Source organism: Taudactylus pleione, unplaced genomic scaffold (genome assembly GCF_031769625.1).
Source record: "Taudactylus pleione unplaced genomic scaffold, aTauple2 ptg000126l, whole genome shotgun sequence".
NCBI classification, from domain to species: Eukaryota; Metazoa; Chordata; class Amphibia; order Anura; family Myobatrachidae; genus Taudactylus; species Taudactylus pleione.
In genome coordinates, this window is record NW_028284528.1 from 3,206,198 (window position 1) to 3,231,392 (window position 25,195).

The 25,195-nt window shown below is 51.2% G+C and overlaps 1 protein-coding gene across 4 annotated transcripts in view; it reads left to right on the top strand.

The window, feature by feature from the left end:
• The window catches only part of PRDM15 (PR/SET domain 15), a 79,447-nt gene that overhangs the window by 35,276 nt on the left and 18,976 nt on the right, over nt 1-25,195 (top strand). For all 4 annotated transcript variants that reach the window (XM_088472572.1, XM_088472569.1, XM_088472571.1 and 1 more), the window contains exons 14-20: nt 130-224; nt 2,361-2,492; nt 2,589-2,723; nt 17,176-17,339; nt 18,696-18,775; nt 21,488-21,607; nt 23,496-23,627. In XM_088472572.1, coding sequence (XP_088328698.1) covers nt 130-224; nt 2,361-2,492; nt 2,589-2,723; nt 17,176-17,339; nt 18,696-18,775; nt 21,488-21,607; nt 23,496-23,627 — 858 coding nt within the window. The remainder of the gene's footprint in view (nt 1-129; nt 225-2,360; nt 2,493-2,588; nt 2,724-17,175; nt 17,340-18,695; nt 18,776-21,487; nt 21,608-23,495; nt 23,628-25,195) is intronic.

The window sequence follows — 25,195 nt, forward strand, 5'->3', positions numbered from 1 at the left end:
CCCCTCCAAGAGATCTATTTTTACACACAAAAAAAAAAAAATGTTTAAATACCTGAGGGAGGAACAGAAAAATCTAATGATTGCCATGTCCTTGTGTTACACGCTGATTACTGATGGCGCCACCTGCAGGAGTGAGACGAGTAAAGCGGGAATCCATCCAGCAGACCACAGAGAACTCCATCAAGTACAAGAAAGAGCCGTCCGCCTGTCCTGTCTGCAGGAAGGTGAGCCGTTATTACATTAGGGCTGATTACTCCCACCATTAATCACCATCACAATGGCCGCTATATAGACCCGGATGGATGTAATTACTGTTAGTGCTGGCTGCTGCAGGTGTACATTGAGGCAACTTGGGGCCTGATTCAGAGGTGCTCGCAAAAAGCGAGCGCTCACTCTGAATCAGGGCGGGCGCTGTTTTTTTTAGGAGCGGCCTCCTGGCCGCTTGCATAGCTGTGGGTGACCACCCACAGCTATAGCGAGCGGCCATGATGATGGTCGCGATGGTCAAGACCATCGCGACCATCGGGCTTGCGACGAGACCCTTGTGGTAGGGTCTCATGGCCGCAAGCCCCAGAGAGCTTCTGGCTCTAATAGAGCCGAAATCTCTCCCACTGACATCACATCGTTCGCATGGGAACGCCTCCGTTTGTGAAGCCACACCTACAAAATGGGGCAAGCTGTCGATCAACATCGACAGCCGCCCCTTTTGTAGTGAGTCCCAGAGCGAGCTCTTTTTGCGCTCGCTCCGGGGCACGCGCACGCCGCTAGTGCGCACTGGGCCACCATCGACCCGCTTGCGAGCGGGTCTGAATCAGGCCCTTGGTTCACGTTTGCTGTATGGTTTCCTCTTGATTGTCACCCAGATAGGCTCTGGGAATTTTTGGTTTTGGCTCACAAACTCCTCTTTCCAAAGCAATACAGACGCAAATGTTCTGTTCCGCCATATTCTAAGACCTTTTATATTGAAGTGCGTTTGACGATGGTCGTATAGCTACTAGCGTATTAATTTTTTTAAAATCATTTTAGGTACAGATTTGTCCACATACATTTAGCCTCCTTGCGAGTGAAACAAGCCCTTCTAGTCGCACCGCGCCGTGGTGCGACTCTGTAGTGCCGAGCGTCTTTTTGCGAGACTTCTTCCCTTTTAAAATGCGTCTTATTGGCTTCTACTGATTAGAATGATATGGGCATGCCTGTATTCTGTATACCACGGCGGCTGTATCTGCATGCGTAGTGCTATGTTAGTGTCACAGCTACCAACACTGTAACGTAGCATGTCGCATGCAGATATAACCGCAGTCGCACACCGAATACAGGGTAAAAAGGTGCGCCAAAGCCGCTCTGCACTACTGAGTCGCATGGTGCTCACGCGTTCTGTGTAACACGGCTTGTAGCGCACGGAGGGTAGACGTATGTGGACACATCTGTATGCAAGAAATTAATTGCCAAACGGAAAAAAAACAAGCTGTAGGCCATCGGGACAATAGAATGGTTAAGAGCAGTGCAGAGCATTTCTGGTCACCCGGCCCCAACATGTCCAAGTTTTTTGTGGGAGAGGGTTAGGCCAACCTGTAACCAATCAGAGTATGTAAATGTAATCGCTCGGGTTGTGCTACATCATCGGGGAGGCCGGGGTCACATCCAACTTATTATTGCTGATTTATATAGCGCCACTGAATTCGGCAGCGCCATACGGGGAGGGGGGAGGGGTAGAGCCTAGTGCAAAAGCATAGGGGACTAACAAGAGAAGGCAAAGTGCAGAACAGTCTCTGAAAGCAAGAATAGCAAGAAATGTAAATGTAATACCGTACAAAGGATATTACTACTAATGTACATAACAAACAAGTGTCGTGCATAACATGCATGTCGCGTGATCCAAGGATGCACAGATGTAATAGGTTACAGCAGGTAGCAGGAGGGCGAGCCCAGCTTATCACAGTTACTGCCTGCTGGGGAGGGGCAGTACTGATAGCCACAACATTATGGAGGCCTCGTGGTGGAGCCCAGAGCCAGAAGCTCAGATGAAAAGGCAGTGCTGGGCTAATATGCAAAGAGCCTCCCCCGGTATCAAGAGGCTACATGCCTCCTCATGGGTTCAAATTTATGGGTGGCTGGAGTGGGCAGCCTCCCTGGCAGGTGCCACTATGGCCAACCCAGTAGTGAAGGCAGTGTATATAGGAAGTGTATAGACCATAAACTTTCTGAACTCGCCAATCCAGAATGCCAGCCCACAGTGTGACTGATGCAAGACAGAACGGTCCCACCCACTGACTGAGCTGATACCATAGACCCACACCATAGATATCGTAGATGGAACCCCACTGCTGTATACGAGTCATTCGTGTGTCCTGTGCCTACAGATGTTCTCCTGCCGGAGCAATATGAACAAGCACCTCCTCACTCACGGAGACAAGAAATACACCTGCGAGATCTGTGGCCGTAAATTCTTCAGGGTGGACGTTCTCCGAGATCACATACACATCCACTTCAAGGTACCCCTTCCGTTTTCGGAGCTCTGTAATTTGTGCGGTCGGCCGGCCGGCCGGCCAGCCGCGGGCAGACGTCCTAACCAAGGTTGTATGTTTTAGGACATTGCCTTGATGAACGACCAGCAGCGGGAAGAATTCATAGGGAAGATCGGCATCTCTTCCGAGGACAACGACGACAACTCGGATGGGAGCGCGGACTCCGAGCCCCACAAGTACAGCTGTAAGAGGTGCCAGGTAGGAATTGAAGGAGAACATGTCCCTTAAGGGTGTTGCTGCTTTACAGTTTTAGTTACAGCCGCCGTTTGGTAGCTCAGGGCTTTTCCGAATCTCCCCTTACCCCCTTGGTCAGGCACTGTTTGTGCTAGACTTCCCTCTTTGGAAAGAATATGTAACTAATAACGATATATGGGGGAGATCTAGCAAAGCCTGGAGAGCGAAAAAGGACCAACCAATCAGCTTCTGTCATTTTTCAAACACGGCCTGTAACATGACAGGAGCTAATTGGTTGGTACTTTATCTCTCTCCAAGTACTCTTCTGTAAATGATGTGGATATTACAAGACACTGAGCGGTTATACCTGTATGTTTGTACTTGGATCTCTTATTATGATTGTACATAAGATACTTTTCCTGCCTAACTCCTAATAGCCGCTTTTCTACTTCAGGGTCCATAGGGGGTCCACAGGGTTGACCTTGGGGTATAGGTTGGGAACCAAATCCGGGCACCACGCAGTTAAAGCTTTTAGCTCCCAGGATGCACTGGGTCCACTCTCCCTATAACCCCACCCCCAAGCCAGAGGCACCTCAGTTTAAGTTGGTGCCCGGCCGGAGTCGGGTCACCGTTAGCGCAGGGGGAGCTGATTAGCAGCCCCTAAGCTTATTTTATTTTTTTAGGGACAAAGTTTTTTCATGGACTTTGGACTCTTCAGAGCGGCAGCGTCGGACTGTCCATAGGACGTCTAAGCTGCCGCTCCGTCACCCCCGCTGGCGCTGAGACGCCAGTACAGATCTGGGGATCTCAGCGGGACCCCAGAGTCTGTACTAGCCGGACTCTGCGGGCGCCCAGGACTGCTGCCGGATCCACGGGGAGCAGGTAAGGTCGCGGATCACCGCTTGCGGTGATCCGCGCATTTCAAATGCAGTCCTGTGCCTCCGGTCTCAGGGGACAGACCGGAGGCGCCGGCAGTGGCGGCGGGCCCCCCATACCCCGTGTGTCCACTAGACCACCAGGGACTTAACGATCGGTGCAGGGAGCCGGCGTCCCGGGGGTTAATAGCCGGCCAGGGGAGGCAGCCTTCCCTGTTACAGCGGCTCCTCCCCTCAGCTCAGCGCGCCTTTCAGTATCCATAGTCTGGCGTCGCTGAGCTGCTTCCTCCGCGGGCCACGCTTCCTCTGAGGTCTCCAGCGGCCATTTTATCTCTGTGGTGCAGCAGAAATCTCTCAGGATGGCAGTGAGTCCAGTCCCCCTGCGTACCTCACCATCAGGTCAGTGTACACAGCGCTGTAGCCTTCCCAGACACTGAATCTGGGTAAGTTGAATGCAGTGTAATAGTGCAGTATATTATATGACATGTTTATGTATATATGTATATATCTGCATTGTATGTGACTTATGCTAGTGCTGACTGTACTTTATTCTCTCACCTGTCAGTGTATATCTATCCCTTTTCTTTATCTGCCCTAATACAGCTGTACTTAGGGTGGTTCTGAGACCTCACATTTATATACTTGTTAATATTTGTGTGGTTTGTCACATACTGTTGCATGCTGCATGTTGCCATATTTTAGATGGAACTGTGTGTTGCATACGCTGAAAATGGGTCCCTGCAGCTAATTTTTGGCATCAGTCAGGACCAGTATAGTGCTGCTTAATATTTCCGCCAAGATTGGTCAGATATGTCTGACCAGGAGATAGAGCGTTATACTGCACCCATTTTTACTATCCTGCAAGTCATGTGCTGCAGGTGTTAGTGCGGAGGATTTGACTCATAAAGGGTTCTGTATGTGGCGTCATCTGGTGCCGGCCTCTTTCACGACCCCCTTGGGCGGTTTGTTTTCTCGGGATCCTCTCAATTGCGGATTGCCGGGCGGGCCCCATTGTTGTACCTCACTTGGGGTTACTTCACCATACTGCCCTTTTCATCTCAGGGTATCTCGCAGCTTCTTGCACTCTTCCCCTGTGACACAGACTACCGCTCCCTGCAGGGTTTTTTCGCAGTATATGAATTCCCCCTGGTGCCACAATAGTCTGTCATTCCCCTTGCAGGGATTACCACAACAGCCACCCTGGGTGGATGTCGTTTTCTACGAAACGCTAATTGGCGTGGTTGACGCCCTGTGGTTACTTCCCAGTTGGCTCTGCCGTGAACTGGGTACTGTTCGGGGCTCTTTCCCTCTTACACGGGGGGAAGCCTATTTCAGGTATTATTATCCCTGCTTTAGGGCTGGTAGCAGGTCCATTCTGGTTAGAGTGAATGTTGACCTGCACCTGTATCATACACCCTCAGTATTGCGTGCCTTCGGGTTACCTGTTGCTGACTAGCGGGTGGATCGCATAGCGGGACTCTGGCTGTTGCCAGATAGGAGGTGTTACAACAGTGTTTGGCCTCCTGTCCCAAATTCCCTGAGGGTCATCACGAGCCCCTCCTGGGGGGGATGGGCGTGTTACTCGTCTGATTACAGACGTTACTACGCCTCCCATTCCTGCGTGGTCGGATTCTTCGGATCCGTAGGTGGTAACTCTGCCTGAAATCAGTATACTTGCTTTCAGGAGTTGTTACCCATCCTACCATGGCTATAGCATGGTTGGTTAATACTATTGCATATTGGGTTGATGCATTTGTAACGTTTTTTCCCCTCCAACACGTCGGGGGTTCAAATGTATTTGGTCGCTCACGTAATATATGCTGTTGTCATAGGTGGAAATGCCTATATTGGATACCAGTCTCCTAACTTTCAGAGTTCCGGCTGCGACTGTATCCTCCGTAATACCCTATGACTGCGCTCTGGGAATGCAGAGGTGCAGATACCATCTTTAGGGTTGATATTGTTTGGTCCTGACCTTGACAAGATTGTAGTAACATTGGCAGTATTACTAACGACAAGTTTACCGCTTTCAGCTATGCCCACTACAAGGCCTCAGACTAAGTCTGTTAAGTCTTTTTTGTCCTCTGGGTCAGCCTAAAGGTCTGTTTCTTCGTAGACTGTCGGCATCTACAAGGGCCGACATATCCAGTACCGAGCAGGCCTGGACTGCCAGCCGATCCTGCTTCTGAACCTACGGATATCTCTTCAGTCTGACGGGACAGGCCTACAACTGGGAGATACCGATTTTCTCAGTTCGCCCGGTATTAGTGTCAAGTTGCCGCGGCTACGTGGGTAGGAGGGTACGCCCTCTTTACAAGGGCCTTACAGATCCAGAAAGCTATGCAGTTGTTGCGGTAAGCGGAGCTAATTAGGCCATCCCCACTATCTCAGTGAGGGACTGGTTGTTCTGTTTTCTTTCTGGTGCGGTGGCTGAATGGTCCTCTTTGGCCTATTCTCTGTCTCAATTCCCTGAACCAGTTCCTAAAGCTACCTGGGCTCAGGAGGAAATCCCTATGCTCCATCATACGATGTTTGGAACCTGGGGACTTTAGGGTATCACTGGATATACAGGACGCGTGCCTACGGGTACTTACAGAGACCTTTCCTCAGCATGGGCTGAGGTTTGCTGTATCACAATTTTTCGGGCTCTGCCTGTTGGGACTGTCCTCAGCCCCACAGGGGTTTACCAGCGTTTTGGATTTTCTGACAGTTCTTCTGTTCAGTATATCCCAATGCTCCTGTACCTGGACGGCCTTCTGCTCTTAGCGGGATCACCGGGGTACTTTACGGCCAGGTCAGGATGACTGTGGCTTCTTCAGGGTGCAGACGTTTAATCAACGGGGAAAAAGTCCTCCCTGCATCCCTCTCTGGGTATTCTTCATCTAGGATCCCTGCTGGATTCTCAGAATCTGAGAATTCTTCTGGCGTAAGACGGAATCTCCTCTCTTCCATTAGGAGTACATGGTTGTCTGCGCAGTCGACAGATGTCTTTACACTCTGGGATGCATGGTGGAATGGGCTCAGTTCCATTCCAGGCCTTTCCATAATTGGCTCATCTCCAGATGGAATGAGTTTTTTCTGTCGGATAACTGTTCAAACGATGATGCTCTCTCCGGATGCAAGTCGGTCCCTGTCCGGGTGGCTATGGCCATCTCGTCCAGGGTTTTCTTTGCTAGGGACAGTGTCTGGATCGAATCCTTTTCAGTGCAGTTGGACGTCTGTCGATTCCACCCTGTCAATTAACTTACTCTGGCATAACTCTTGTTTCCCGGTGAACCTGAAAAGGTTCAGTCCGACAGGGTCAGGACAGTGGCTTCCTTTTTAGCAACACTGTTCGTTGGGTGGCAATGACAGGTATGTCACATATTCGGACATAGTCCGAGGGTCTCCTCCCGACCATCTCGGCAGCGTTCATTTCAGGAGCTCTCCATTGGGAAGCGGGAGTCCTCAGCCGTCACGACGTGCATCCCGGGGACTAGTCTCTTCCCCAAGAGAGGTTTCATCTCCTGGTGAGCAGGGGGGGCCCCCCTGAGGTGACCCTCATGGCCTTCTGACTTTATCACACTATGGTGTTACAGTTCAGCTCTGGGGATTCTGAAGCAAACTTCAGCGACTCTTTGTCGGTGAAGTGGTCCTTCCACTTTGTGTACCTGTGTTCTCCGGTCTCCCTTCTTCCTCGAGGTCTTTGGAAGTGTTTTCAATCGAGACGGAGATGCTTTCCTGCTGGTGGCTCCTGATTGCCCCAGATGTCAGGGGTACTTGGATCTTCGGAGTCTCTACTTCGATACTCCATCCCTGATGCTTCACTGCCCGGACCTGTTGTCTCAGGGTCCTTGGTTTTGCCTTGGACCTGGGTCGTTTGTCTTTGACTGTGTCCTTACAGTGGTCTTACGGCTTCCCTGGCTTTGTCATCGTTGGAATGATTAGAGCACATGGATCAGCTTTTGCTGGGACCTACCACAAACTGTGGCAGCCATAAATCTTATGGTATTGTACCTGTCGATACAATCCTCCGGTGTCCAGGATTTCCAGATATTCTGGCATTCCTTCCGGCTGGCTTGGGTTTCACACTTGGCCTGGTCTTCCTGACAGTGCGGATCTCTACACTGTCAGTATGGTTAAGATATGGAATTGCTTCACTCTGGTATCCAGTTCATCCTTTGGAGTGTTTTCTTGATTATGCCTCCATTTGTCCTCCCTAGGGACTCCTTGGGAGTAAGTAGTGGTTCTTCGTTACCTCCGGGGACAGTCAATGGAACCGCTGGTTGTGATAGCCATTACATGGTCTATTGCTTAGGCTCTCTCTTTCTCTCAGGGTGTTTATATCAACCAGGAGAGTGTCTGAATTGGGAGCGTTCTCATGTGGCTCCCTCTTCTGGAGGGCATCATGTCAGGGTGGGAGTTGCTCTCGCCCTGTGTTTCTTCTTAGTGGTTTTCAGGTTCCATATTATTCTGGAACTTATGGTACGGCCATTCTGTCCCCAGTCCTCTCGGCTGGTGTGGCCTCATTGACTGTGGTCTGGCCTCTTTGGATTTATGTGATCCGTTCAGGTTCCTTACGGAAATCGGACTCCTTATTGGTGGTCTGAGATTTCTGGTTTTCACAGGAAAGGATGGCCGGCCTATAACCAAATGTTGGCTTGGATGGCCTCGTAGGTCTTCCTCAGGGGCCTACCCATGGGTAGGCCTTCCTGTTGTTGATGCTTGTTTTTTCTCGGGCCATGTGACCCTCGTGTGCGGCTCGCTGTGGCGCCTCGGCTGTTTTGCCTTACTAGGTGGCCACGTGGTCTTCTGTCCACACCTTTTTAAGGTTCTAGGCATTGGTTTCCTTTGCCTCTCAGGATGCTTCCTTTTTGGCGACGGATTCTCCTCTCAGCACAGGAGCGTCCCCACCCTTGGTTGAACTGCTTTGGGACATCCCCAAGGTCAACCCTGTGGACCCCCTATGGACCCTGAAGTAGAAAACAAGAGATATGGTAAGAACTTACCTTTGTTATCTCTGTTTCTACGAAGTCCATAGGGTCCACAGGGCGCCCGCCCTGACGCACCTGGCTTCATATGGGCTGTGTGGCTGGTCACCGGTTTTCCGTCTCCCATTTCGGTGAGTATGGTTATTGAGTGTTCCAGTTTTCTCTCTCTTTTTCTCTCCTCCTCCGGCCTTTGGCTACTTACAAACTGAGGTGCCTCTGGCTTGGGGGTGGGGTTATAGGGAGAGTGGACCCAGTGCATCCTGGGAGCTAAAAGCTTTAACTGCGTGGTGCCCGGATTTGGTTCCCAACCTATACCCCAAGGTCAACCCTGTGGACCCTATGGACTTCGTAGAAACAGAGATAACAAAGGTAAGTTCTTACCATATCTCTTGTTATCTCTGCAGTGTTTTCTCCAGCTGTCAGGGGCAGCCATATATAATGCGGGGGCAGTATAGCTTATGGGGGTGTCCCGCCAGCCATGTCCTGCCCGCAGTGACCCAGGGTTTCTAACTCCCGGGAGCAGAGGAGGAACCAACTGGAATAATTCCTTGGGCTAAAAAAAAACCCTTCGGGATGAAAAGTCGGATTGTTTTTTTGCTTAAATCAAACTTCTCTTTAGTATTTCTCTTCCAGCATCATAGGGGGCCAGATGTGGGCAGTCAGGGCGCTATAATTGGGTGATCACTCTCCTCCCTCTGTCCTTCTCGCACTCCCAGTAATTGAAAAATATAAAGAAAGAAAACGCCGTATGTGGAGCAGCACTGGTGCATGAAGGGAGACACGGTGGTGGTTCACTGCTGACACCAGGAGCATGCTAGGGGATGGATGTGGGTTGCCCCTCTGTCAACCTACTCCCGGCCAGGGGATCCTTCGCTGCTGCCTTTAATCTGGGATTGATTTAATCTTTGTACAGCTGTTCTTCTCCCGGCCAGATGGGCACATGCCGAAGCTCTAGAGTCTGAGAAGCCGTGCATGGAAGGTGTAAACTTCCCCACCTCAGTCTCTCCCCATCTCAGGAAGGGGGATTATCAGTATAGTGACAGCCCTGTTGGGGGGTCCTTACCACTGCGACTGAGGGGGTGGTGCGCTCCTCTGATTCCCCAGGCGATTTTTGTGGCCAGGCAGGAAGCCAAATGGTGTCGGGACTGACAAGCTGATTGGTGGATCCCGGTCACCTGAGAACTTTCCTCCTTCCCTGTGGCCAGCAGGCAGCAGCATCGTTATGTGTTGACCGAACTCCCTTCCAAACCAAATCTGCCTACACCCAGGCATGCAGGCGCTGGGCGAGCCAAATATGCTTCACATGGTGCAGCCTCCTTCAGTCTTTCCTCTTGCTCAATGGTTTTCAGCTGGGGTTCCCGTAGCTTTGTGGCCCCAGCCAGGGTGTGTTTTTGTTTGGTGCCAAATCCAATGCCCACAAACTCTTGGTTTTTGTACTTAGTTGGTGGCTACTGGGCCTGATTCAGAGACAGACGCTCTGAATCAGGGCATGTTTTTTTCTTTCTTTTTTTATTTTTTTGGAGCTGTAACCACCCACAGCTATAGCGAGCGGCCAGGTTGATGGTCGCGATGGTCAAAACCATCGCGACCATCGGGCTTGCGACAAGACCCTTGTGGGTAGGGTCTCGGGACCACAAGCCCCAGAGAGCTTATTTCTCTAATAGAGCCGGAAGCTCTCCCACTGACAACACTGGTGTTTCACTTGGGAAAGCCTCCGTTTGTGAAGCCACCCCCCGGCCACGCCTACCAAACGGGGCGAGCTGTCAATCACCACCGACAGCTCGCCCCCTTTGGTGTGAGACCTGGAGTGACGGAACACCCGTCACTAGCCGGGTCTAGCGCATGCGCACTACGGAGCCGGCTCCGTCATGTGCATGCCCAGTGGGCAAACATTGACCCGGTTGCGAGCGCTCAGCGCTTGCGACCGGGTCTGAATCAGGCCCCCTGTACATACTGTACTTACGCCCCACATGTCTGTCGTATCTGGTATCTAAGATTTGTCCCATTAGCCCATAGGCTCTGAGGCACTTTCCTCAGATTGTATTTTATTCATGTAAAATCTACTTTCTACTTCAGGGTCCATAGGGGGTCCACAGGGTTGACCTTGGGGTATAGCTGGATCTGGATCCACGGGCACCACGCAGTTAAAGCTTTGCTGCTCCCAGGATGCACTTGGGTCCGTCCTCCTCTATACCCCGCCCCGGCCACAGGCACCTCAGTTTTAGTTGGTGCCCGGCCGGAGAGAAATTTTTTATTTTTTTCTTCTTTTTTTACACTGTAATGGTGCATACACACGATCAGATTTTTCCTTCAGATATGAACGATAACGATTTAAAAATCGTTCAGTCGTTCATATCTGAAGGAAAATCGTTCATATCTGACATGCCTGAACGATGAACGATCAACGATGCGCGTTCCCGATGGTCAGATAACGATTTCTGACATCTGATGGGTTTGCAGTCAGACTTGGACGATTCCATTCATTTTAATGCAGTCAAAAATCGTTCAATCGTTCAAATCGTTCAAATCGTTCAAAACTTTGTTAAAATCGTTCAAATCGTTCAGATCGTTTAATCGTTCAATCGTTCATCTGACAAATCTGACAAGTCTGACAAATCTGACCGTGTGTACGCTCCATTAGAGCGGCAGCATCAGACTGTCCTTTAGGACGTCCACGCTGCCGCTCCTTCTCCCCGCTGGCGCCGCGACGCCAGTACAGCTCTGGGGATCGCGGCGGGACCCCAGAGCCTGTACTAGCCGGGCTCTGGGGACTCCCTTGACTGCTGCCGGACGCGACGGGGATCAGGTAAGCCGCGGGTCGCCGCGTGCGGCGGCCCGCGGATACTTCAATGCAGTCAGGAGCCTCCGGTCTCTGGGGACAGACCGGAGGCGCTAGCGGCGGCGGCGGGCTCCCCCTCAATTGAGGAATACCCCGCGTGTCCGCTAGACCACCAGGGTATCAGGCTGGTAGCGGGACCGGCAACCCGGGGGTTAATTGCTAGCCAGGGGAGGCAGCCTTCCCTGTCTAGCGGCTCCTCCCCTCAGCTCAGCGCGCCTTTCAACTAGGAGTCTGGCGTCGCTGAGCTGCTCTTCTCTCTCGGCCACTCCTCCTCTGAGGTCTCCGGCGGCCATCTTTACTGGCACATCGCAGACTCCCAGGCGGTATCAAGTGTACCGGTCCCCCTGTGTACCTCTCCCCTGCTAAAGGACAGTGTACACAGCGCTATAGCCCTCCCAGACACTGAATCTGGGCGGTTGATTGTAGCGGAAGGTGCAGTGAGTATAACTTTTCTGCATTGTATGTGACTATTGCTAGTGCTGCCTGTCTGTGACTTATTCTCCTTTACTGTCAGCTTATACTTATCCCTTTCCTTCTCCTACGGCCCGGCAGGTGTGTGGGGGAAGGGCGTTTTTCTGAGACCCTCACTTATATAAAACACGTATTTGTGGGGTCAGTCACATACTGTTGTGTGCTACACAGTACCATATCTGGGCTGTTGTGTCGCATACTGGTGAGTGCGCGGGTGTTAAAACCGTAATTCCTCTGGTGATACCTGTTTCTTGTGATTTATGGTATCATGTCTGATGAGGAGACTGAGCGCTCTGTGGCTCCTGTGCTATTTTCCTGCAGACGCTGTGCTGCTGGAGTTGATGGGGAGGACTTATCTCAGGATGGTCTGTGCGGGCGGTGCCAGCTGGTACCGGGCCCCTCCAACCCCCCTGTATCACAGGACCCTCCTTGGGCGATGTTTTCACAGGTGCTGGCGTCTATTGCGGACCGGTTATCGGTCCCATCAGCGGTCCCTTCTAGGGCGTTACCGCAGCCCACCATCCCCCATTCCCAGAGGGTTCCACAAATGTTGCGGTCTTCCCCCGGGGCCCAGACTGTGGGTCCTTACTCGGGACTGCCTGTGTATGTGCAGTCTTCCCCAGGGACGTGTCAGTCTGTAGTGCCTTTGCAGCCTCCGCCTTGGGTGGATGTTCTATCCAGCTCCGTACAGAGTCTGGTGGCTTCATCCTCGGCGTTTCAGTCCATGTTGCAAGGTGATGTGCCACCAAGGGTGTCTAAACGTCCGGTTGTGAGTTCACTAGCTGCGCAGTTGTCGGACACGGAAGTGTCCTCAGATGATGGAGAAATCCATGAGGACTCTGACTCTGATGTCATGGGGCAGGAGGTGGAAGCTAAGTCCTCCATTAATGTTCCAGCCTTAGTTAGGGCGGTGCGGGCTATCCTACATGTTGAGGATGATGCGCCGGCTCCTAGGTCGAAGTTTCCTAATTTTAAAAAGGCCAAGGTGACCTCAACTGTGTTCCCCCTGTCTGATCAATTATCGGATCATATGGCAGCGGCCTGGCAATTACCTAGTAAGAGGTTCCATCCACAGAAGAGGTTGGCGGCGAACTATCCTTTTCCTGAAGCTCATTGCAGGAAATGGGAAACTCCGCCGGCGGTGGATTCCCACGTTACCCGCTTGATCAAAAGCGCGACGTTGCCATTGCCGTCTATCTCCTCTTTGAAGGATCCCACGGACAGGAAGGTGGAGACTTGTTTAAAGTCCATTTATTCTCTTTCCGGGGCGGTGGCTCGCCCGTCCATGGCTATCTCCTGGGTGGCTAAAGCCATTGAGGCATGGGCCAATGCCTTGGAGGATACCTTTCCTGATGAGGCTCCGGATATCCAGAGAGCGTTAGTGGGACAGATGCGGGATGCAGCTTCCTATATTGGGGAAGCGTCTTTGGATGCCAGCCTGCTCACTTCTAGGGTGTCGGCTGCAGCGGTATCTGCTCGGCGCTCCCTGTGGCTGAGGTCCTGGAGGGCTGATGCAGATTCAAAAAAGGGTCTGGAGGCCTTGCCTTTTAATGGTGATTTACTATTTGGTCCGGATTTGGACAGAATAGTGGATACTTTGGCTAAGTCCAAGTCGGCTTTTCTCCCTTCGGCCTCTGCGCCGGCTAAAGTGAGGAGCTCTGCCTTTCGGTCCTTTCGGGTTCAGGGTAAGGCCAAGGGCCAGTCCTTCCCGAGACATTCGGCGACCAAGGCCGCACCCAAGCCCAAGAAGCAAGCATGGAGTGCTCGACGCCCTTCTTCCAAGCAGGAGGATAAGCCTGCTGCCTGATGGGACGGGCCTCTCTCTGGGGGACCCCAGAGTGGGAGGCCGACTTCTCCAATTCGCCCAGTGTTGGCACAATACCACCACGGATGCCTGGGTTCGAGAAGTAGTCTCTCAGGGGTACGCCCTGTCTTTTCGGTTCAGGCCGCCCCACCAGTTTTTCTGTACGAGTCCTTCTCTGGACAAGACCAAAGCTGGTCAGATTCAGGTAGCTATAGAATCCTTGCTACAAGCAGGGGTCATTGTTCCCGTTCCGCAGTCTCAGCGCGGGACGGGGTACTATTCTACTCTGTTTCTGGTACAGAAACCCAATGGTTCTCATCGCCCTATCCTGAATTTGAAGTCTCTGAACAGATACCTCAGAGTTCCCAGGTTCAGGATGGAAACGTTACGTTCCATCATTCTGGCGATGGAACCCGGGGATTATATGGTCTCCCTCGATATCCAGGACGCCTATCTCCATGTGCCCATAGCACCGGCACATCAGCGGTATCTGAGGTTTGCTATCCTGAACCATCACTACCAATTTCGGGCGTTGCCTTTTGGCCTTTCCACGGCTCCGAGGGTGTTCACCAAGGTGATGGCGGTTATGGCTGCCCACCTTCGGGGTCAGGGTCTACGTCTGTTGCCGTACCTGGACGATCTTCTGCTGCTGGCGAGCTCCCCGGAGGTGCTTCTTCGACATCTCCACCTGACCATTGCTTGTCTTCAAGCACACGGGTGGTTGATAAACTGGAAGAAGTCCTCCCTGATTCCATCACAGCGGATGGTTCATTTGGGAGCCCTGCTGGATTCTCGTCAGCAGCGGATTTTCCTGACTCCAGAGAAGGTCTCCTCCCTGCAGCTGCGGATACACAGTTGCCTGAGCAGTTGCCGCCTGTCGGTCCATTCAGCTATGAGAATTCTGGGGTCCATGGTGTCGACATTCGACATGGTGGAATTTGCCCAGTTCCATTCCCGGCCCCTGCAGGCGCTGATTCTATCGGAATGGAACGGGTTACCTCACCGGATCCGCTCTCAGATGCTGGTGTTGTCCGCGGAGGTTCGGCAGTCTTTGGCTTGGTGGCTTCAGACGGTGCATCTGGTCGAGGGGCGCCCCTTTTGGATCCCGGACTGGGTCCTGCTCACGACGGATGCCAGTCTTCGGGGTTGGGGGGCAGTGACCGGCTCATTATCGCTTCAGGGTCGTTGGTCCGCGGAAGAAGCACTTCTCCCCATCAACATCCTGGAACTGCGGGCTGTGTACAGGGCCCTGCAGTCGTCCGGCCCCGCTCTTCACGGAAGGGCGGTTCAGGTGCAGTCCGACAACGCTACCACGGTGGCGTACATCAACCACCAAGGGGGAACTCGCAGTCGGGCAGCAATGTCGGAGGTGTCTCGCATTCTTGCTTGGGCGGAGTGTCACGTTCCAGCGATCTCGGCAGTCTTCATTCCCGGAGTCCTCAATTGGGAGGCGGACTTCCTCAGCCGTCACGATGTGCATCCCGGGGAATGGTCGCTTCACCCAGAGGTGTTTCAGCTACTCGTGGACAGGTGGGGGCTGCCGGAGCTGGACTTGATGGCCTCCCGTCACAATCACAAGTTGCCCGTTTACGGGTCAAGGACAAGAGACGCAGGTGCAAGTCTGGTGGACGCGCTGTCGGTGACATGGACGTTTCACCTGGCGTATCTGTTTCCTCCGATATCCTTACTTCCTCGGGTTCTGCGGAAATTCAAGCAGGACGGCGGCACGCTCGTGCTGGTGGCTCCGGCATGGCCCAGACGTCCTTGGTACTCCGATCTGAGGTGCCTCTCCATCGACGCTCCGTACCTTCTTCCTCAGCGTCGGGACCTGTTGTCTCAGGGGCCCTGCCTTTACCCGGATCTGGGTCGGCTGTCTTTGACGGCGTGGCTCTTGAGACAGCCGTCTTGAGGTCTAGGGGTTTCTCCAGTTCAGTGATTGGTACCATGCTTAGGGCACGCAAGCCTGCCTCCGCGCGGATTTACCACAGGGTGTGGCGCACTTATTTTCAGTGGTGTGAATCCAGAAACTATGATCCGCAGGTGTTCCGGGTTTCCAGAATCTTGGAATTTCTTCAATCGGGTTTAGACCTCGGCTTACGCCTGGCCTCTCTGAAGGTTCATGTGTCTGCTTTGTCCGTGTGGTTTCAGCGACGGATTGCTACACTGCCAGATGTTTACACCTTTTTCCAAGGTGTTCTCAGGATCCAGCCTCCCTTCGTGCCTCCGGTGGCTCCGTGGGACTTGACTGTGGTACTGAGGGTCTTGCAGGGTCCTCCTTTTGAGCCGCTTGAGTCGGTGGAGCTCAAGTGGCTGACGTTTAAGACCATTTTTCTCCTGGCAATTGCTTCGGCCAGGAGGGTTTCAGAATTGGGGGCGCTTTCCTGTCGCCCTCCTTTTCTGATTTTTCACCAGGACAGGGCAGTGCTCCGCACGCGTCCTGAGTTTTTGCCCAAAGTGGTTTCAAAGTTCCACATTAATCAGGAACTTGTTGTGCCAGCTTTTCAGTCACCTGATCTTTCTGCTGGTGAGGCTTCCTTGGATGTGGTCCGGGCACTTAGAATCTATGTGGACCGGACTGCTTCGGTTAGGAAGTCGGATTCTTTGTTTGTCCTCTTCGGTTTTCACAAGAGGGGTTGGCCTGCCAACAAGCAAACGTTAGACCGTTGGCTTCGTTCAGTTATTTGTGAGGCTTATGCGCAGGAGGGTTTACCTGTGCCAGCCTCTGTTAAGGCTCATTCCACTCGTTCTGTGGGTCCCTCTTGGGCTGCTAGACGTGGCGCCTCCGCTGTTCAGCTGTGTAAGGCGGCTACTTGGTCTTCAATTCAGACGTTTTTGAGGTTTTATGCGTTTGACACCTTCGCCTCTCAGGATGCATCCTTTGGGCGCCGGGTACTCCTTTCAGCACAGGAGCGTCCCCGCCCTTAGTTGAACTGCTTTGGGACATCCCCAAGGTCAACCCTGTGGACCCCCTATGGACCCTGAAGTAGAAAACAAGAGATATGGTAAGAACTTACGTTTGTTATCTCTGTTTCTACGAAGTCCATAGGGTCCACAGGGCGCCCGCCCTGACGCACCTGGCTTCAAATGGGCTGTGTGGCTGGTCACCGGTTTTCCGTCTCCCATTTCTGTGAGTATGGTTTCTTGTGTGTTCCAGTCTTCCTTCTCTCTGTTTAGTCTCCTCCTCCGGCCTTAGCTGCTTACCAACTGAGGTGCCTGTGGCCGGGGCGGGGTATAGAGGAGGACGGACCCAAGTGCATCCTGGGAGCAGCAAAGCTTTAACTGCGTGGTGCCCGTGGATCCAGATCCAGCTATACCCCAAGGTCAACCCTGTGGACCCTATGGACTTCGTAGAAACAGAGATAACAAAGGTAAGTTCTTACCATATCTCTTGTTTTTTATATTTTTGTACAATAATAATTATTTTTTTTTTGTGTGTGCACTATGAATCCTGTATGCACACGTGTAGGTACTGTATTATATACATTATCCCATAACTGTGGTGATCTCCTTGTACCAGATCTCATTTGCCCGGGGGAAGGAATACCTGAAGCACATTATGGATGTACATGCGGAAAATGGCTACGATTGCAGCATCTGTCACCGCCGCTTCGCGCTCAAAGCAACTTACCATGCGCACATGGTGATCCACCGCGAGAACCTCCCTGACCCAGAGGTGCAGAAGTAAGTGTGTGTCTGTATGTGTGTGTGTCTGTATGTGTGTGTGTCTGTGTGTGTGTGTCTGTGTGTGTGGCCCCTAGTGTCCTGACGCATTGTCTGTGCTTTCCTATGGTCACTGCTCTCTGCTGCTCTCCCGTGTGTATAACTCTGCACCGTGCTTTCCACACATGTGCCCTATCCTGTCTCACTACCTCCCCCATGTGCACTGTTATCTTCTATAGTTATTTCCCTGCTCTATGCTGTGTTCTCTACACTCTTCCTCTTCTCTACTCTGTCTCCTATACTATACGGTCTCTGGCTCGCTGCTCTCCTGTGTACATCTCTCTCCCATACACATAACCCTCTCTGTCTCTCCACCTGTCCCTGCTCTGTATCACACACACACATAACCCTCTCTGTCTCTCCACCTGTCCCTACTCTATCACACACCATAACCCTCTCTGACTCTCCACCTGTCCCTGCTCTGTATTACACACACATAACCCTCTCTGTCTCTCCACCTGTCCCTGCTCTGTATTACACACACACATAACCCTCTCTGTCTCTCCACCTGTCCCTACTCTATCACACACACATAACCCTCTCTGTCTCTCCACCTGTCCCTGCTCTGTATCACACACACATAACCCTCTCTGTCTCTCCACCTGTCCCTGCTCTGTATCACACACACACATAACCCTCTCTGACTATCCACCTGTCCCTACTCTATCACACACACATAACCCTCTCTGTCTCTCCACCTGTCCCTGCTCTGTATCACACACACATAACCCTCTCTGTCTCTCCACCTGTCCCTGCTCTGTATTACACACACACATAACCCTCTCTGTCTCTCCACCTGTCCCTACTCTATCACACACACATAACCCTCTCTGTCTCTCCACCTGTCCCTGCTCTGTATCACACACACATAACCCTCTCTGTCTCTCCACCTGTCCCTGCTCTGTATCACACACACACATAACCCTCTCTGACTATCCACCTGTCCCTGCTCTGTATCTCACACACACACACACACATAACCCTCTCTGTCTCTCCACCTGTCCCTTCTCCGCTCTCCTGACAGGGTTAGGATACCGACTTCTGTCGGTAAGTATCCTACTACTATCCGTAACCCCCTCCTCCCCCCCCTAGTGCCTAACCCTAACCCTGCCCCTAGTGCCTACCCTTAACACTCCCCTAACCCCAATACTTACTGTCTGGATGCCTGGTGCCAGGATTCTGTCTGGTGTCAAGATTTCGGCACCGTCTTTGTAAGCACTGGCATCCTGACTGCCGGGATTTGAACCACTTCCCCCCTCACAAACGTTGTGTGTTGGCACGGCAGAAACATTGCGGATTTTGTGTATTTCTCTGCAGGTACATTCACCCGTGTGAAGTTTGTGGCAGGATTTTCAACAGCATCGGGAACTTGGAGAGACACAAACTCATACACTCAGGTAACCTAGGAGAACCCCAGTAGCCTGCAAAGAAAATCGTTACATGCTTACCAAGCGTCTGCCCGATGTGTCGTGCCTGACGTCACAACTGGGTGGCTATTTACATGTTCCTGCCCGGGTGTAATATCAGCCGCCCGCGGCCTCTGCAACAAGCGTACAGGCAATCGGCTGACCGCCCATACACGCAGCATGATGAGCCAATTTACCTGCAGATATATCGCCATCAGCTGTACTGCACAGCCGACACGATATGTCTGTACGGCGTCTTTCACAGACATCGTCTGCACACACTGGCCGACACACACGATATGTCGGCCAGAGTGTCCCCAGCATTAGTCTTCTATCCTACTAGTATCAGCTCAGTAGGAAGGGAAACTGGGACTCTCACTGTAACTCGGGACAGCGCCTCCTGAAACTGTTACTATCACCTTGTGTTATTTCCGTAACTAATTCATAATGAGCTCACATAGAGGGTGTGCTACCTAAAGTCAACTAAACAAGTTCTAAATGTCTACATAGACAGCATGTTGCATGCCACTTGACGTTCAGTGTCGACAGTGACATTATGTCGCCCTTGCTGGAATGTCAACATTGTACAACAGTGAGCATATCCACGCTGCCTTTTTAGGTGAATTCAGTGTCTAACCCTAACTGCAGGCTAACCCTAAAATCTGCTGTGAACATTGTTTGCCGACATTCGCAATGTCGACATTTTGATACTCTGTCAGTCTCGACATTCTGTGATTGTTGCCATCCTCAACAAATACCCAAATAAACACATCACGTGTACAGCTTTGGCATCAGGATGGTTTAGATTAGTTTCCAAAACTGCTTTTCAACTCCTGCTACAACTTTTATAGTGTCCTGTCATTGTCTCTACTCACTAATATGCTACTTTGTTAGGGGCCTATTCAGTATCCTTAAAAGTATGTGAAAAAAAAAAAATATATATATTATATTTATTATTTTTAGGGATGTGCTGGCTCGGATAGGTTCGAGCTTGCACGCCGAGTTCGGATTTTTCCCTTAAAAAAAACGGAACTCAAAGAGGCAAAACGTCATCTTGCATGGACAAACATCATCATTCTTGGACAAAGGTTTTTTTTTTTTTTAAGTACTACCCCATTCATCAAACAGGTAACGCAGGAGATTTAACTGAAATCTTCTGCGTTATCTGTCATCCCGAAGCGGAACGTGGTCCCCAGCATTAGTACAGAGACCTCCTTATTTCCCAGTTCATCATACTCTGAAAATACATCATAGTGAGAACAGACTCCCATTTTCAGATGGCCTCCAGGGTTGCGAAGAGGGATCCACTCTGCCCCTGTTCAGCTTCATCTGTCGGACATCGTGCTCTTCATGCGCGTGCGTGAACCTGTCAGACTCGGCAGTGCTAAGTTTCACTACTACGGAAGTAGCGATGATAGGGATCCCTGGGACAGCTAATCTTCGCATCAGCCATCTCCATGTCTTAGTATCCACCGTTTCTACTCTAAGCGGGTTGGAGCCTATAATAGCAATGCTTAATGAATAGACCTTTTAGAGAAACGGTGGATACTAAAACATGGAGATGGCTGATCCGAAGATTAGCTGTCCCCGGGATCCCTATCATCTCTACTTCCCCCTAATGACTAATCAGTCCAAAAAATTTTTCACATTTTTTGAGAAGACCCCAAAATGACATGTAATTTTTTGGGGTAAAAATTAAAAAAACTGTTGGAAAATGGGTAAAAAGTGGGGGCCTGGTACTTTTGGGGGGCTATATGGAGAGACCGGTGTTTTGGGGATTGCACGAGGCTGCAGCAGGTATATTTTTTTAGTTTTTTCTTTTTTTAATCTTCTCTTTAGTGACATCAGAATATACTAGTACCCATTTTCATGTACCCCAAATTTTGACCTCTGTGCTTATTTTTCCCCCTAAAAAATAGCGTTCTATAATTTTTCGTCACTTCTGCATATAACAGCCAAGTCTGGCACTTTAAGAACACAAAACACTTTTATTAGGGCTATTAGGACACTTCTATATTGATTTATAATGTTAGTGCAGCTTTTCCTGGGGTACAGACTGTTTTCCCCAAAATCTTAGGGGGACTTTTCGCCAGTTTCTCTTTACGCCGATTTCTCCTGTTTGACTTTTCGCCTCTTTTGGAATTGGATACGGAGATAAGCTGGAGCGCGCAGGGAAAAAGTATCTCCTAAAAACACGCGAAGGCGGCAAAAACATCGCGGCTCAGCTTTTCGCGGCTAATTGAATACGGCCCTAAGTCTCTAACATTTATTTGTCACTGAAGCTAATGGGGGAGATATCATCGTACGTCTACATCTCTGAATCTAGGGTGGGACGTGGAGGGGACAGTTCAGCTAGCGGCAATGTGCGGCCTCAGGAGTCACCGCTCATTATGGAACCTCAGCGTAGCAGATTGCCCTGTGCTCCTCTATGGGGTGAGAAGAATTATGATGATGTTGCTGGGCCCCCGACACGTCGTGCCCATCGCTGATAATGTAATTGTCCCCTAATACTAAAATGCTGGAATATTTAGCTCTCATCGCCAGTGATGGGATCTCGGGAGGGGTCATCCTAATGTAGCACTCTTCATATACATGTACAGCAAGGACAATACAAGGTTACATGGCAGGGGTCTCGGTAGGGGCATATCGTGTGGCCAGGGAACAGTTCTAATCCTTATTCTCCCTTCCGTCTCCCTCTCCCAGGAGTAAAGAGCCACGGCTGCCAGCAGTGCGGGAAATCCTTTGCCAGGAAGGACATGTTAAAAGAACATATGCGCGTTCACGACAACATCCGGGAATATTTATGTGCGGAGTGTGGAAAAGGTACCGTGTACAGAGCTGGCATACTGGGCTAAGAGCAGTCCATATAGGGACAGGGCACGGAATCTACAAGGGTCAACGCGGCATCTTATCCTGTACATAAGAGGTTGCGATTTGCTGGTCCCAGCGAGATTTCGGCGAGATAGACGCTAGATTTTAAGTGCCAGTTAGTTTCGCCTTTAAAACTAGTTGTTGCTTTAAATCTAGCGGCGCTCTCGGTGAAATCACGCTGGGACCAGCAAATCGCCACCGATTACATTTGGGTCTATACCTACATTTACAGTTCATGACCAGGGTAATAGTGTGTCCCGTTCAGCCAGACACTGGGCCTGATTCAGAGCCGCTCGCAAGCGGGTCGATGGCCGGGCAGTGCGTACGCGGCCCCGGAGCAAGCGAGAAATCACTCGCTCCGGAGCTGGCATCCAAAAGTGGCGGCTGTCGATGTTTATCGACAGCTCGCCCCCTTTGGTAGGCGTGTCGGGGGAGGTGATGGGGGGGTGGCTGGCCAAACGGAGGCGTTCCTGCTGTTTGGGGGCGGCCCCACTGACATCACAAGTGATGTCAGTGGTAGAGATTTCGGCTCTACTAGAGCCGGAAGCTCACTGGGGCTTGCGACAGACGAGCCCCTGCCACAAGGGTCTCGTCGCAAGCCCGATGGTCACGATGATCGCGACCATCATCTGGCCGCTCACTAAAGCTGTGGGTGGTCACCCACAGCTTAGAGAGCGGCCAGGAGGCCGAAAAAAAACAAAAACATGCAGCTGATTCAGAGCGAGCGGCTCTGAATCAGGCCCACTATGCGGACCATCCTACAAGAGTTTTGAATGACAAGACCATCAATGGGCAGGGATCAGGCTCAAAAGGAATTATTTTACCATAATCTGGACCCTGGAATTCTCCAAAAGGGGAAAAAAAAAAGTTGCTCCCAATTTCCTACAATTCCCCCAGTAAGCTCTGGTGTAATTTGATCTGTCACAAACCCGATTGGCGTGGATGTGGATAACTAACCGAATAGGCTGATTTGTGGCAATCGTATCAGACGATCAATCTGATCTGAGATGCTGCAATAGACAATTAGTTGTGGCACAGGATCAGCTTTTGTTCTGAGCAGACGCGTAGCAAATTTGTGAATAATTGGTCTAAAGCAATCTAAATGGCAATCCAGATAACCGCATGTTTGGACATCCAGCCTCTATCACCGAGAACATTAATATTTGGATCAAATTGTGTTGGTGCAAGGCACCATGGGGGATTTTAGTCATTCTTCCCCGGCATTGGTCACAAGCGGAGGGTTTGTGCAGGGAGTATCTTTGGGCCAGTTTGGTCAGATTGATTCATTAATTCACCGTCGATCTGGCCAACTCTGTATGGTTGGCTCCACACAAGGTTTATGGACTGGTCATTGTACCCTAATCATATGGGGAAAGACTGGGGGATAAATTTACTAAGCATCCGCCGCTAGTCAGCTTGCAAGTCCAAAGTTTAAACCAGCAATGATATTAATATTAAAACACAGCAGGTTTGCTATTAATGTTGACGTTTTAAATTTAGGGTTTAACCACAATGAGAAGAGGCCACCGCTTAGCAAATTTATATCGTATGGGACCACACACGCAATATTCATGCAATTCAATTGACCAACCAACTTCCCATAATAAACCAGTCAGATGGCCCAGTGCCTGAATGATCTGATTAGTGCAATACCGCCCTTCATGTCCGTGCTGGATTGCTCACAGATCTGATTATTGTGCGATTGGACGCTACGGCCGGATAACTTTACTCATCAACCATAGTGATTCTTCATTATGCCGCCTTAGTGAGATCCTTCAGAACGAGTGACCGACATGGGATCTCTCTGTGATTAGCATGTTAACCCCCCCCTCTCGTTCAGGAATGAAGACCAAGCACGCCCTTCGCCACCATATGAAGCTGCACAAAGGCATCAAAGAATATGAGTGCGTCGAGTGTCACCGCAAGTTCGCACAGAAGGTCAATATGCTGAAGCACTACAAGAGGCACACAGGTGAGAGACAACGCCTAGGCAGTCCCTGGCACACTTTTACTGGCTTGTGGCGAGCGTGCAGCGGAAGCTGTCGGCAAACTGGTAGTGAGCATGGCTGTATGTACGCCTGGCAGCGCTCAGGTTTGTTGTGGTCATTTAGTTTTGCTGTAAGGCTTTGTTTGACTTTAGAGAATCTAGGTCTACAGAGCATCCTGGCAAATAGGCACTAAGGAGCTCATTCAGACCCGCTCGCTAGATGCATTCGCTCACACCCTGCGTATGCAAATCCAGCGCACGCCCAGCAAGGCAAGCAATCGCATGGCAAGGCATTAGCACGCCCACTATGTCTTGGCAAGCGATCACTTAGTGTATGCAGACGCCCACCAGCCATTCATAAGACGCCCACTTGCGCACGTCATCTCCTGGAAGCTCATGAAAACATTGGTACATCGAGCACCATCGAATGCGATCGCAGCGCTTGAGGTTGACTATACCCTTCCGCAAGCACTGCGATCACTTCAGTGTGAAATACAACCAGGTGACGTGTCCTATGATGCTGCCTTTTAATTATGCACGCCTCTGAAACTGCGTTGAGACACTCTGGCACGTCTGTGTTCGCACCTCCACTCCCCCGTTTCTAGTGGCCAGCCCCTGTCACCACCCACAAACTGCTTCTCCTGTCACTCACTCTGCTGGGCAGTCTATGCGCAGTAAGCGAACGCATCCTGATCTCTAGCACTGGTACGAGCATTGCGATGCATGCGCAGATTGAGAATATCGGCCAGCTACGAGCGTTCGCATCATAGCGAGCGGGTCTGAATCGGCTCCTAACTCCCTCCTTCCTTGTCCAACATTGCCATCGCCTGGCTCCTCCTCCTCATATTTCTCCCATCGGAAAATTTCAAAACCAACTTCCCCCTGATCTAATGAGACCTCAGTGTTCCCCAGATCCTGTCGACAGAAGCTTCCAACTCTCTGTAGAATTTTGCAATGTGCGGAGATGGTTTATCATATTGGGATGATTTATGTGACCATATAGGTCTGCGTAGGGGTCCATAATGCCGCGTTTTCACGTGGGGAGAACGCCCCGTTTCACAGATGTCCTGATTCAGAGCAAAACACACGCTGTTTTGATTTTGGTTTTTATTGTTGTTGCAAACGTTCAAACATTCCTAGAGACTCGTACAACGCGTGCGTTACAAAGCCGCTGTTGCAATCGAGACGAATGATATAAAAATGTTGTGGAATAGTGGTGGCTAGAGAAGCACGCAAAAATGTGTCCGTTCTGTGGAGGCCATGGTCAAATACGGGGGAAGCAATCGGGAAGCCGACTGCCTATATACCGGCAGCCGGCTTCCCGACTGTCTTATCCTGGCATGGATGAAATGCCGGGCGTCAGGATGTAGACGCCCGCATTTCCCCGACGCCGGGAGACTGGCGCCCGGCATCACGGTCGTAGTGATGCCGGGCGCCGCGAGCGGACAGCCGCGGGGGGGAGGGTTAGGTTTAGGGCTCCCGGGGGGGACTTAGGGTTAGGTACCCCTCCGGGAGGTTTAGGGGGAGGGAGGGTTAGGGTTAGGCACCCCCGG